At 43.7% G+C, this 14,950-nt stretch overlaps 2 protein-coding genes across 3 annotated transcripts in view; one reads left to right on the top strand and one right to left on the bottom strand.

Moving 5' to 3' along the window:
* The first annotated feature begins 82 nt into the window (after nucleotides 1–82).
* On the top strand, nucleotides 83–11,115 carry slc31a2 (solute carrier family 31 member 2). Of its 2 annotated transcripts, none has more exons than XM_021590778.2 (4): nucleotides 83–290; nucleotides 9,188–9,254; nucleotides 9,578–9,782; nucleotides 10,038–11,115. In XM_021590778.2, the coding sequence occupies exons 2-4, from the start codon at nucleotides 9,188–9,190 to the stop codon at nucleotides 10,201–10,203; spliced, it is 438 nt and encodes a 145-aa protein (XP_021446453.2). In that variant the 5' UTR covers nucleotides 83–290; the 3' UTR covers nucleotides 10,204–11,115. The 2 variants fall into 2 exon arrangements, with proteins under 2 accessions (XP_021446453.2, XP_021446452.2); XM_021590777.2 differs by lacking the exon at nucleotides 83–290 and adding an exon at nucleotides 1,007–1,464.
* Nucleotides 11,116–11,213: 98 nt separating this feature from the next.
* LOC110509334 (protein Niban 2) overlaps nucleotides 11,214–14,950 on the bottom strand; it is a 61,763-nt gene continuing 58,026 nt past the window's right edge. Inside the window, exons 11-14 of the mRNA XM_036968295.1 lie at nucleotides 14,715–14,834; nucleotides 14,351–14,458; nucleotides 14,006–14,117; nucleotides 11,214–13,778 (exon numbers count right to left, since the gene is read on the bottom strand). Coding sequence (XP_036824190.1) covers nucleotides 12,613–13,778; nucleotides 14,006–14,117; nucleotides 14,351–14,458; nucleotides 14,715–14,834 — 1,506 coding nt within the window. The 3' untranslated portion in view covers nucleotides 11,214–12,612. The remainder of the gene's footprint in view (nucleotides 13,779–14,005; nucleotides 14,118–14,350; nucleotides 14,459–14,714; nucleotides 14,835–14,950) is intronic.

The raw sequence follows: 14,950 nt of genomic DNA, 5'->3' as shown, positions 1-14,950 counted from the left end.
CAGTGGTGATGTCTGCTTCGTATTGCAACACAGCCCTCCTCTTCCGTGTCAGGCCCAGTAACACGGACAACGTCTGTCTCCCGACCCAAATGTTTTTTTTTTCAACCAAACCGTCGAAACCCCAGGGAGAAACCAAATCAGACGGTGCTTAGCTTCTTTGGTGGCTACTTACTTAGCAAGCAGTCTACTACAAACGACGAGCTTTGAGGATACCTCGTGACGCTATTGGTCGAGGCGGCAGAAGTAAAAGGAAGACATTGGCTGTGTTCGAGAGGATCAACACCGTCCAAGTATGACTCGCTGATCTACAAATAATGAGTAGTTATTTATGATACAATGTTCTTTGTGGATCAGTCAGTCGGCAGTTGCCTGCAATGTCAAACAAGCCCAATTTACGTCGTTTGTATCGTGATGGAGCGTATCACGATATGAATGTTGACGTCAAAGGTTGCTGGTTTTCAAAGTTACATGATCAGTTATAGCCATAATATTGAGTTACAATGTAGGCATACTTTTTTAACTTGCTAGATCAACCAGAGAAGCATGGTCAATTTTAAAACAACACTTTGCAATATGCCTATCCTTTCGTATGCATTATTAGACTATGAAGTATGCCTAAATGTAGGCTAAGCTATCACATTCGAATGTAAGTGGAGATACTGAGATTGTATCTTTGTTTTATGGCGGTCCGCAAACAAATGTTATAGGTGCATGCCACCGCCTACTATCCCGTAGTATGAATTCATTACACTTTGTGAAATCTCGTAAACCCAAGTACTTCTCTGCAGCTGCCACCACAACATCTATCCTCTGTCATTTGCCTTCCATTTCTGTGGTAGAATTGTTGGCCATGAACGCCCCCCCCCCCCCCCCCCCCCCCCAAAAAAAACAATTTTACTAAAGCCCATGTTATTCCTATCACTCTCTACTGGCCTCTACCTACTCACGATCCCTCAACCTGCCCCTGGACCCATCCTCCACTACTACTATCTTCACCGCCTCAGCATATGACACCTTCTACATTACTCTGATCCTGGCAACCTCAACCTGCCTTCCTCTCACTGGGCACCTCTGATCTCCAGCACAATGGGGACTACTACAGTTTACAAACAACTTTTTCCACCGATACTACACATCCAAGGAATCTCCCTTCTACACATTGTTGCCGATTGCGTCTAGCTGCCTTGCAAATTAATGATATGCACAAGACTACATCTACCATCTACCCTTGCGACATTTTATAACGTCATGTGGTGCCGCGGCATCATCATTGTCAAACTGTGCAGGGCAGAAGCATGTTTATGGTAGCCTGCTGCCAGAAACGAGAAGAAGTGGAATGCAACTAAATCCCGTCAAAACGTCGTCTCTAGTTCGCTCTCGTCGGTGATGGGGAGTCAAAGGGCCTGAGGAAACCCACCCCCCCAAAAAATCTTATTTGTCTGCTCAAGTTGATCTATCATGTCTGTAAGTAGTTTCTTCGCATAGTGTTGTGTTGCATGTGTTTTTTTGGTGATACAACACAATCATATGTAGGTAATACTTTCGCAGAGCATTACACCATTTAACTGTTTTGCATGACAGAGAGAGAGAGGGAGAGAGCGAGCGAACGAACGAACATGTTGTAGGCTACTGTAATGTGAGTGCTGCTGGCGCTATTGATACTTTATATATTTTATTTATTTTTTAAACCTTTACTTAACTAGGCAAGTCAGTTAAGAACAAATTCTTATTTTCAATGACGGCCTAGGAACAGTGGGTTAACTGCCTTGTTCAGGGGCAGAACGACAGATGTTTACCTTGTCAGCTCGGGGATACGATCTCGCAACCTTTCTGGTCACTAGTATATGGAAAGTGACCTATGTTATGTAAGAGTTTGAATACTTTGAGCCATACATAGACCAATTGCCTAATTGGATGTCCACAATTTCTCTTATGTCACTACATTATTCAAATCTGATAATGGATCATGGGCTATATCTTTACATAAATCACATTTTTATCTGCACTCAATAGCCTTGGTTTCTCTAATGACTGCCTCGCCTGGTGTGTCAAATCAGAGGGCCTGTTGTCCGGACCTCTGGCAGTCTCAATGGGGGTGCCACAGGGTTCAATTCTCAGGCCGACTTTTCTCTGTATACATCAATGATGTCGCTCTTGCTGCTGGTGAGTCTCTGATCCACCTCTACGCAGACGACACCATTCTGTATACTTCTTGCCCTTCTTTGGACACTGTTACTAACCCTCCAGGCAAGCTTCAATGCCATAACTCTCCTTCCGTGGCCTCCAATTGCTCTTAAATACAAGTAAAACTAAATGCATGCTCTTCAACCGATCGCTGCCCGCACCTGCCCGCCTGTCCAACATCACTACTCTGGACGGCTCTGACTTAGAATACGTGGACAACTACAAATACCTAGGTGTCTGGTTAGACTGTAAACTCTCCTTCCAGTCCCATATCAAACATCTCCAATCCAAAGTTAAATCTAGAATTGGCTTCCTATTTCGCAACAAAGCATCCTTCACTCATGCTGCCAAACATACCCTTGTAAAACTGACCATCCTACCAATCCTCGACTTCGGCGATGTCATTTACAAAATAGCCTCCAATACCCTACTCAACAAATTGGATGCAGTCTATCACAGTGCAATCCGTTTTGTCACCAAAGCCCCATATACTACCCACCATTGTACGCTCTCGTTGGCTGGCCCTCGCTTCATACTCGTCGCCAAACCCACTGGCTCCATGTCATCTACAAGACCCTGCTAGGTAAAGTCCCCCCTTATCTCAGCTCGCTGGTCACCATAGCATCACCCACCTGTAGCACACGCTCCAGCAGGTACAGTGCCTTGCGAAAGTATTCGGCCCCCTTGAACTTTGCGACCTTTTGCCACATTTCAGGCTTCAAACATAAAGATATAAAACTGTATTTTTTTGTGAAGAATCAACAACAAGTGGGACACAATCATGAAGTGGAATGACATTTATTGGATATTTCAAACTTTTTTAACAAATCAAAAACTGAAAAATTGGGCGTGCAAAATTATTCAGCCCCTTTACTTTCAGTGCAGCAAACTCTCTCCAGAAGTTTAGTGAGGATCTCTGAATGATCCAATGTTGACCTAAATGACTAATGATGATAAATACAATCCACCTGTGTGTAATCAAGTCTCCGTATAAATGCACCTGCACTGTGATAGTCTCAGAGGTCCGTTAAAAGTGCAGAGAGCATCATGAAGAACAAGGAACACACCAGGCAGGTCCGAGATACTGTTGTGAAGAAGTTTAAAGCCGGATTTGGATACAAAAAGATTTCCCAAGCTTTAAACATCCCAAGGAGCACTGTGCAAGCGATAATATTGAAATGGAAGGAGTATCAGACCACTGCAAATCTACCAAGACCTGGCCGTCCCTCTAAACTTTCAGCTCATACAAGGAGAAGACTGATCAGAGATGCAGCCAAGAGGCCCATGATCACTCTGGATGAACTGCAGAGATCTACAGCTGAGGTGGGAGACTCTGTCCATAGGACAACAATCAGTCGTATATTGCACAAATCTGGCCTTTATGGAAGAGTGGCAAGAAGAAAGCCATTTCTTAAAGATATCCATAAAAAGTGTTGTTTAAAGTTTGCCACACGCCACCTGGGAGACACACCAAACATGTGGAAGAAGGTGCTCTGGTCAGATGAAACCAAAATTGAACTTTTTGGCAACAATGCAAAACGTTATGTTTGGCGTAAAAGCAACACAGCTGAACACACCATCCCCACTGTCAAACATGGTGGTGGCAGCATCATGGTTTGGGCCTGCTTTTCTTCAGCAGGGACAGGGAAGATGGTTAAAATTGATGGGAAGATGGATGGATCCAAATACAGAACCATTCTGGAAGAAAACCTGATGGAGTCTGTAAAAGACCTGAGACTGGGACGGAGATTTGTCTTCCAACAAGACAATGATCCAAAACATAAAGCTAAATCTACAATGGAATGGTTCAAAAATAAACATATCCAGGTGTTAGAATGGCCAGACCTGAATCCAATCGAGAATCTGTGGAAAGAACTGAAAACTGCTGTTCACAAATGCTCTCCATCCAACCTCACTGAGCTCGAGCTGTTTTGCAAGGAGGAATGGGAAAAAATGTCAGTCTCTTGATGTGCAAAACTGATAGAGACATACCCCAAGCGACTTACAGCTGTAATCGCAGCAAAAGGTGGCGCTACAAAGTATTAACTTAAGGGGGCTGAATAATTTTGCACGCCCAATTTTTCAGTTTTTGATTTGTTAAGAAAGTTTGAAATATCCAATAAATGTTGTTCCACTTCATGATTGTGTCCCACTTGTTGTTGATTCTTCACAAAAAAATGCAGTTTTATATCTTTATGTTTGAAGCCTGAAATGTGGCAAAAGGTCGCAAAGTTCAAGGGGGCCGAATACTTTCGCAAGGCACTGTATATCTCTCTGGTCACCCCCAAAAGCAATTATTTATTTGGCCGCCTCTCCTTCCAGTTCTCTGCTGCCAATGACTGGAACGAACTACAAAAATCTCTGAAACTGGAAACACTTATCTCCCTCCCTCACTAGCTTTAAGCACCAACTGTCAGAGCAGCTCACATATTACTGAACCTGTACATAGCCCACCTATAATTTAGCCCAAACAACTACCTCTTTCCCTACTGTATTTATTTTATTTATTTATTTTGCTCCTTTGCACCCCATTATTTTTATTCCTACTTTGCACATTCTTCCACTGCAAATCTACCATTCCAGTGTTTTACTTGCTATATTGTAGTTACTTTGCCACCATGGCATTTTTTTTTTGCCTTTACCTCATTTGCTCACATCGTATATAGACTTGTTTCTACTGTATTATTGACTGTATGTTTGTTTTACTCCATGTGTAACTGTGTCGTTGTGTGTCGAACTGCTTTGCTTTATCTTGGCCAGGTCGCAATTGTAAATGAGAACTTGTTCTCAACTTGCCTACCTGGTTAAATAAAGGTAAAATAAAATAAAAATCTCCAATCCCAAAATTAAATCTAGAATCGGCTTCCTATTTCGCAACAAAGCCTCCTTCCCTCATGCTGCCAAACATACCCTCGTAAAACTGACTATCCTACCGATCCTTGACTTTGGCGATGTCATTTACAAAATAGCCTCCAACACTTTACTCAACAAATTGGATGCAGTCTATCACAGTGCTATCCGTTTTGTCACCAAAGCCCAATATACTACCCACCACTGTGACCGGTATGCTCTCGTTGGCTGGCCCTCGCTACATATTCGTCGTCAAACCCACTGGCTCCAGGTCATCTAAGTTTTTGCTAGGTAAAGCCCCGCCTTATCTCAGCTCACTGGTCACCATAGCAACACCCATCCGTAGCACACGCTCCAGCAGGTATATTTCACTGGTCATCCCCAAAGCCAACCTCTTGGCCGCCTTTCCTTCCAGTTCTCTGCCGCCAATGACTGGAACGAATTGCAAAAAAAAATCACTGAAGCTGGAGACATATCTTTCTCACTAACTTTAAGCACCAGCTATCAGAGCAGCTTACTGATCGCTGCAGCTGTACATAGCCCATCTGTAAATAGCCCATCCATCCAACCAACTTCAAACCTCATCCCCATATTTGTTTTTCTGCTCTTTTGCACACTCATCTGCACATCTATCACTCCAGTGTTCATTTTCTAAATTGTAATTACTTTGCCACTGTGGCCTATTTATTGACTTACACTGTATACAGATTTTTCTATTGTGTATTGACTGTACGTTTGTTTATGTGTAACTCTGTGTTTTTGTCGCACTGCCTTGCTTTATCTTGGCCAGGTCACAGTTGTAAATGAGAACTTGTTCTCAACTGGTCTACCTGGTTAAATAAAGGTCAAATAAACAGGCAAAGGCTCCTGCTGAGAATTTCATGAAGAAAAAAAAGTGTATTTATGCATCTCTCACTGAGCTCGTTTTCCTTCACTGGCCTTGAGACACTGCATCCAGTTTAGGACCCAGTAGGCTCTCTTGACAATCAAATTGGCTGATAAGCTCACATGCGACAGCATGGCTGTCTTTTCATAGTACTGCTATTGTTTGTCAGTACAAGCAGAATCTGTGCTCTAAGAATGGTGGTCATTGTCTTTAATTGCCACAAACTATTTGGACTATTGGTTTTGGTTGGAAGACCAGAGAGCCCCTTTGTCTTGGAATGCAAAACCTGTTGTGGTTGTTTCCTCTGGAAAGACTAACTTACAGTATGTCCTCCAGGGAAAACTTCATGAGTTTCTGCGAGTCCTGTACTTAAGTTTATAGGAGATGTGCAACTATGTTATTGAAGGGGTTAGCCAACCTATAACCTACCGAGTATCTGGTTGTTGCAGCCTCTTATCAGGTGAATTTAAGTATACATTTTTTATACTTATGTTATTCTGTAGCCTGTAAGTCCATACTATTGTGCTATTTTGTAACCTTTAAGTGAAAATGAATACTTACTGGAATTTGTGTGTGGTAGGGAGAGGAAAAGGAAAAATATTGAGAACTCACATACATACACATACACACACACACACACAGTGGGGCAAAAAAAGTATTTAGTCAGCCACCAATTGTGCAAGTTCTCCCACTTAAAAAGATGGAGGCCTGTAATTTATCATAGGTCACTTCAACTATGACAGACATAATGAGGAAAGAAAATCACATTGTAGGATTTTTTATGAATTTATTTGCAAATTATGGTGGAAAATAAGTATTTGGTCACCTACAAACAAGCAAGATTTCTAGCTCTCACAGACCTGTAACTTCTTTAAGAGGCTCCTCTGTCCTCCACTCGTTACCTGTATTAACGGCACCTGTTTGAACTTGTTATCAGTATAAAGGACCTGTCCACAACCTCAAACAGTCACACTCCAAACTCCACTATGGCCAAGACCAAAAAGCTGTCAAAGGACACCAGAAACAAAATTGTACAAGAACGGTGAGCACAAATCCCAGAACCACACGGGGGGACCTGGTGAATGACCTACAGAGAGCTGGGACCAAGTAACAAAGCCTACTACCATCAGTAACACACTACGCCGCCAGGGACTCAAATCCTGCAGTGCCAGACGTGTCCCCCTGCTTAAGCCAGTACATGTCCAGGCCCGTCTGAAGTTTGCTAGAGAGCATTTGGATGATCCAGGGGAAGATTGGGAGAATGTCATATAGTCAGATGAAACCAAAATCTAACCTTTTGGTAAAAACTCAACTCGTCGTGTTTGGAGGACAAAGAATGCTGAGTTGCATCCAAAGAACACCATACCTACTGTGAAGCATGGGGGTGGAAACATCATGATTTGGGGCTGTTTTTCTACAAAGGGACCAGGACGACTGATCCGTGTAAAGGAAAGAATGAATGGGGCCATGTATCGTGAGATTTTGAGTGAAAACCTCCTTCCATCAGCAAGGGCATTGAAGATGAAATGTGGCTGGGTCTTTCAGCATGACAATGATCCCAAACACACCGCCCAGGCAATGGAGTGGCTTCGTAAGAAGCATTTCAAGGGCCTGGAGTGGCCTAGCCAGTCTCCAGATCTCAACCCCATAGAAAATCTTTGGAGGGAGTTGAAAGTCTGTGCTGCCCAGCAACAGCCCCAAAACATCACTGCTCTAGAGGAGATCTGCATGGAGGAATGGGCCAAAATACCAGCAACAGTGTGTGAAAACCTTGTGAAGACTTACAGAAAACGTTTGACCTCGGTCATTGCCGACAAAGGGTATATAACAAAGTATTGAGATAAACTTTTGTTATTGACCAAATAATTATTTTCCACCATAATTTGCAAATTCATAAAAAATCCTACAATGTGATTTTCTGGATTTTTTTCTTCTCATTGTCTGTCATAGTTGAAGTGTACCTATGATAAATTACAGGCCTCATCTTTTTAAGTGGGAGAACTTAAAGCACAATTGGTGGCTGACTAAATACTTTCTTGCCCCACTGTATATACACATTTTCATTCTTATTTTTTTTGGAAGATGTTGGATTATTTGCCAGGAAAACTATAAAAAATGAACTGTCCAAAATAAAATAAAGGAAAACATAAAAATTGAGAACTGTAAAAAAAAGAGTAATGAGCTGAGTATAATTGAATTATATTATTTGCTTATTGTAACATGTTAGATTTTGTTTGTTGTTGGTGATAGTGTATGTTTTAAGTATATGTGGTTTATTGTTGGTGACTGATATTAAATAATTGAAAGGATTGCAAAACGTGATGTAGGTAGAGGGGCAGATAAGGAGAGGTTTTGAGATTCTACAGCTTGCTTTAGTGTGTCTGTGTTTTGTATATTTGTTTGTTTCTGAAATGCATTGACTTTTATTTTTACATTTTAGTAATTTAACAGGCGCTCTTATCCAGAGCGACTTAGTGAGTGTATTAATCTTAAAATAGTTAAGTGACACAACCACACATCACAGTCGTAGTATATCAACCAATTCTAAAGTTATAATCCAAAGAGGTTTCCACATCACTTTTGTATATGGTATACTTCCCCAAGATGCAAGGGGAGAATGAAATATACCTGCTAGAGTGCGTGCTACGGGTGGGTGTTGCTATGATAAGTGAGCTGAGATAAGGCAGATCTTTACCTAGCAGAGACTTATAGATGACCTGGAACCAGTGGATTTGGCAACAAATATGTTGTAGTAGAGTAGAGTGTTGGAGGCTATTTTGTAAATGACGTCGCCAAATTCAAGGATGGGTAGGATAGTCAGGTGGAAATATGTTTTTATATTGTACTTGAATAGGAATATCTGTTTTATATTATACTGTCAATGAAACCCACCCTGAATTCAAGAGCATGTTGTGTCTCAAGAGATGGCAGGCACAACACAAAAACCTCAAGATGTAAAGTAAGGTCTAAGCAACAACATATGGAAATATGAAACAAAAATCGTAGTTTACATGTTTTTAGATAAATGATAGACCAATTGGTCATATTAACAGGAGTCAGTCTGTCTGGCAGAGTTTGGATCAACGGCAACAAAGCACATTCCTGTCAGACAGAAATAACATGTCATTATCTACCTGACCAAGCTTTAGATTTCACATACATGGATGTCCATGTAACCAGGATTTCCTGCACAGGTCCCAAACCTGGTCCGCTTCCTTGCAGTATACTGCTGTTTACTTGTTGTTCAATTGCTCTTTTCTCATCCAGATGACCTTTGAGGCAGGGAGCAGCGTGACGCTGCTGTTTCACTTCTGGGATGTGCAAGGACCTGCAGGTAGGCCAACACTGACAGACCTATGCCCTCAGGAGAATCTAAATGATATTTTTGAACCCGTTTGTCTGCTTGACTATTACATTTTTCCCAAGTACAGTTCAGCCCCACCATTCTGCATAGTGTTTCAGGTAGCAAATTAGCACTTGTTGCTTATGACCTGTTCCAATAGGGCATCTAGTGACGCATGCAGTGGTTTCTTACTCATGTTAAGGAACTGCTGTTGACTCTACAGTACTATAAATATAGCAGACACTTTTGGGGCCACTGTTGATGACCATCATTGTTGTCAACCGCGATAATCTCTGTGGCCAATGTGTTTGCAGGGATGGTGCTGTCGGTGTTCGTGGTTCTCCTGTTGACCGTGTTCTACGAGCTGCTGAAGGTGTGGAGGGTCTGGCTGGGGAAGCGCCCCTCTCCCTTCCAATCCTCAGACTGCCGGGGAAGCAGCACTGCATTAGCCAGTAGCCTGTCGGTGTCCTCTCTGGCCCCCATGGAACAGACTGCCCCCACTCTCTCCCCCACGAACAGGTAGGATTCACACAGGAGCAGCCCTGCCCATGTAGTCGTCTGTGATTACCACGTTCCAGGGACGCTGGCTTTCATCCACCAGATCCCCAAATTGGCCAGAGAGTGCAAGCACCTGGTTTCACAGGCCGACGAATGACCGATCAATTATAAGAAAACCGAGCAGGTCATTAGACACGAGAACCTGAAATGTGCACCTGTATATAATTACCAGGGAGACTACTGCAATAACTGTTCTCCCTGTCTCATTTCACCCAGATGGCTTCTCCGTGGGATCCAGACAGCCCTGCACATCCTGCAGGTAACCCTTGGCTACATGCTGATGTTGTGCGTCATGTCCTACAACACCTGGATCTTCCTGGGGGTCATCTTGGGCTCCGTCCTGGGATACTTCATAGGGTTCCCGCTACTGGGTCAAATCTGATCAAACAGTGGAATCAACAGAACGAGAATAATCATTTTCCTGGACTATAGATCTATAGGCACTAGTTATCCTGTTGGACAAAGATGTGCTCTGACAAACATATCACAGCACCTCATGGTGTTTTTCATACCGACCCTGTTGCACACTCCATGTGCGATAGATCTCCCCGTGACTGTCACTTCAAGTTACCTGAAGTGAAAGGTGGTTCTCCCCTACTTATCTTAAAGCAGAGGTGTGCGAAGTAAAAAGCAAGATGGAGGCTTCCATAGTGTGACAAAGAGTACAGCATGGTAGGGGAGTGATCGAGCACACCCATGGTACATTTAAGATAAGTCTCAGGAAGTTAATGCTTATTTTTTTTGTGTTACCCTGTATGACCTACTGTACTATGCATATCCACTGACATATGTTTGAGAAGAGCTTGAGTTCAACCTGTGGCCTCATTCTAGCATCTAACGCCAAGGTCAGGCTTACTTGCAGAGGGAACTGAGATTATGCATTTCGTCAGCACTAGTCACAAGACATTTTCTGGAATTGCCACTGACAGCACAGAAGCATGTGATTGAGTGTTGTAACTCCGTCAGGCTCATTATGTAAGTGTTTAAATTGCTCTTAAGTACATAGAGAACTGAAAATGCGGCTCTCGTTGATCATTTGTGAGAGAGACCGTATACCCCAACCTTTTAGTGCCTTTTGATATCCTAAATACATTTCAGAGGCATATTTCCTGTTGAATTATACGGTAACCTAATCATGGATGAACGCAAAGCTTTTCTTCAAATCCTATTGATCTACAGTAAACTGAAAGTAGATCATGGCCTGCTTTTAATCTGAGCTTTTCAATGGACTTTATATGAACATGTGCTTACTACTGTTGTATTTTACAGATAGTAATAAAACAAATACCACTAACCTTTTGTTAACATATTTAATTCAATTTTTTAAAGTACTTAATTGGGTTAAACAGTTGACCATTTTAGTCGAGATAGATGAGAAATACAAAAAAAACATCAAATCAATATATTTATTAATCCATAAGTATAGTTTGTCATACAAATCAATAAAAAGCTCTTGTGTAGGGCTTTACACAAAATGAAGACTATAGCCGAGGATAACGCATTGGGCACCATACAGAGTATTTGTCATAAATAGAGGAAGGAAACAGAAGGACTCCGTCTTAAAGGAGTAGTTCAGAGTGAACTATCCTTTTAAGTCACGGAGATACATGGACCCATTTTCCCCAAGACTACAAACTCAGCCTGGTTAAGAACAAATATATACAGTGGCCATAAACATAGCATGGATAGAAAATCATCATAAATCCAATTTCCCTCATTTTGAAGAGTGGGGAAAATAAACAAATATAGACTTGGTTTATTCCCTTGGTGTGGCCGGAGGAGACTGGACAAAGAGGAAGGTGTGATGGATCTGCACTCAAAGCCAACTTCATTTTTCATTTTATTTAGACTGACAGAGGCCTCTTCATGACAAGGTACATAGCGTGCTGTCAACCATCTATACAACACACTCCCACACGCAGACGAGAGACTCTGATGCGTCACAGTCAAGACAAGATATCAGCAGAGCAAGTCCCTTTAGTAATAACTAAACGTGTTCGTGGCACTGTGGCTGACACAGGACCTCGAGCATCTGTGTTAGTCAACTGGAAGCAGACAGAAAAGTAGGAAGTAAGCAAGTGCCTCGTCATGCACTGTGAAAAGATACCAGAAGGCTGCTTGTGAAAATTTAAAATTAAACGCTTCAAAAACGAGGCTTAAACTTATTTCAAGACAAAATCACTCTGGCTGATTTTATACACTAGTGTGCCAAGTCATTGTTAAAACGTGTTAAAAAGCAGAGCTCCCAGGCCCTGAATGCGACGATAGCTGAATCTCTATAATGATATGTTTTCGACAATGCCCATATTACAGTAAGATGACATGACAAAGAGGTAAAACAGAGCCGGTTGTGTCAAAAGCCAGCTTACAGTGCCTCCTAGTGCTCAGTAAGAGGTCATGCAATGACCAGTGAGTGTGTACCCATGCACCATAAAGTGTTCCACGTCTATCCTGCCATGCATCTCTGTGAATATATCCTGAAGGCTCTTACACATGGACATCTGTAGTGTAAAGTAACTTTTCCACCTCATATTCGTCATCTCCAGAACCATACCAGTGGCATACCACATGTGAAAACGCTGCCTTTCTATGATCTGTGACACCACAGGGTAAGATTCAAAGTCAGAAAAAGGATTTTCAAAACCTGCAATAAGTTTCTAGCCCAAGGGAGGGTATTTTCTTGCTCCCCACGTCACTTTTGATGATATCATCAGGTATGTTGACACTGGTATTGTGCTGGAGATGATGAAAATGAGGTAAAAAAATGAAATATTCTCCCTTGTCTTCCCATTCAAATGTCATATAAAATTTCAGTTTCAGAGTCCTCCCCGGTCTCAGAGTTGTCGTGAAGTGCAGCGTTTCCCTGTTCCACAATCACCTCAACCTCACCTGGATCGGTTAGAGAGTCCTCTGTTTTCAGAACATCCTTCATTGGCTGAGCTTCGCCCTCATCCAAGGCCTCATTGGTCAGTGACTGGAAGCCGCTGTCATCGTGGTGCCGGGGGCTGGAGTCAGCCAATGGTGGGGCCAGCTCAGCGTCAGAGTCTACGGCACACTCCGTTATCCTGTCTTCATCCTCTTCCTGTACCGCCATCTCTATTTCCTGTATGGCATTCTCGATAGCCTCATCTTCTCCCTCGATGGCTGCCTCCACCTCGTCCTGCCTCTCCTCCTGTATCATTATCGTCATTTCCTGTAAGGCGTTCTCGATGCCCTCTACCTTGCCCTCAATAGCTGCCTCCCCTTTTTCCTGAAGCTCCCCTTCAGCTTTCTGGTCTGGACCTCTTTCTATCAGCTGCTTGCTCACTTCCTGTGGGGCACTTTTCCACTGCAGTGACTTCCAGTGCACCTCCTCCACCACGGTGGTGATGAGCGTCACCTCCTCCTCTTCGCCTTCTAGCGTCAGCATCCCCGGCTCTGTCCCATTGGGGAGAACAGCCAAGTCCTCATCTGAGGCCGGGACAACCATCTCCACCACCGGATTGATGAGGTAACGGATCTCCTGCACGTTGTCTGGGGAATTTGGCTCTGGTTCCATGGGGGTCGCTCCCTCCTCTTCCTCGGGGATGAAATCCCCCCCCTCCTCCATCCCCCCCTCCTCGGGGATGAAATCCACCCCCCCCTCCATCTCCCCCTCCTCAGGGATGAAATCCACCCCCCCCTCCATCTCCCCCTCCTCAGGGATGAAATCCACCCCCGGCACCTCCAAGCACGACTCGTAGGGCAGCGGGCCCATCCCGTCCAGCTTGATCATGGAGACCACTTGCCTGCGCCGCCATTTGGACCGGCCACATCCTTCCGGGGACTCGTCAGACTCCTCATCCCCGCCACCGAACTGGGCGGCCCAGTCTACCGAGGGGCTCTCCCCCAGCAGGTGGAGGTCGGGGTCGCTGTTGGTCAGGATCATGCTGTCTCTGTACAGGTTGTGTCTCTTCTGGACTGCCGCCTCTTTCACAGCTGTAGGCACACAGATTTACGTCAGCTCCAAATTCACAAATCGCCTCAGATTAGCACTGCTGAATCTGCTGATCTAGGATCAGGTCCTGTCTATATAATCATAAGTGTGCCCTAAAAAAATATATATATATATCCTAGACTAGCAGTCCTACCCGGAGATGCTTTACAAATGGTCTAGCCTATGCCGGGCCAGTGTCTCCAATGCGTGTCCAGTGTCCACCACTCACCCATCATGATGTCCTTGGTGACAGACTGCAGCACCACCTCCTCAAACATGTTCTCCACCAGGATGAACCGGGAGAAGTCCTCAAAGATCAGCTCCTGGAAGGGAGGGAGGTCCTGAGAGGGAGGAGAGATGTTGTTACAGACTAATGCACTAGACATAGGTAACGTCCCAAGTGGCACCCCAGTCCCTTATATAGTGCACTACTTTTGACCAGAGCCTAAATATTTTACAGGGTTCCATATGAGACAGAACCATAGAGTAAAGGGGTGGCTAGAGTGTGAGGGGTATCTGTGTCTTAGGAGACTAGGATAGCTGGAAAAATAGACTTAAAACCAGTGAGCCTCACCGGATGGCATGAGGGAGCCAGCTGCTTCAGCATGTAGGGGATGATGATCTGTAGCAGGGCCTCTCTGAAGAACTTCTTACGCACCGTGCTACTGTCATAGTCATATTTCTGACAGGGACAGACAGAGGGACGCAGACAGAAGACATTAAGACTCTTTTTGATGGCTTGCCAAAAATTCCCAGGGTTTCTGGTCTACCGATTGGATTTTTCCCGGAATCAGGAGGGAATAAGCAGGAAATCTGGAATCCTCCAACCAGAATTTTGGGAAAACCTTTCCAACCGTATTAATGGCCAATCTATTCTTTATCCTTCAATCAAATCAGTCATTCACCTTCATCCTTATCCCCCCCTCAGTCTAACTAACCTTCAGAACTCTGTCCTGGCAGCATTGGATGGTCTTACACAGGTTCTCTCCTCTCTGGTCCTTTTCCTCCAGACTCTGGTGCAGCAGCTGTTCGAACGTGTACACAGCGTTGTCCATTTGCTTTTACACAGAGGAGAGAGGACATTAGTGATACACTGGGGGAAAAGACAGATCGTCAACGATCTCACGTAGCTCATTCGGTGGAGTTCCTATGTTGTTCAATGAAATACCCTCTC

This window comes from Oncorhynchus mykiss, chromosome Y, assembly GCF_013265735.2.
Source record: "Oncorhynchus mykiss isolate Arlee chromosome Y, USDA_OmykA_1.1, whole genome shotgun sequence".
Taxonomy (NCBI): domain Eukaryota; kingdom Metazoa; phylum Chordata; class Actinopteri; order Salmoniformes; family Salmonidae; genus Oncorhynchus; species Oncorhynchus mykiss.
This window is presented reverse-complemented; position numbering and strand designations above follow the sequence as displayed.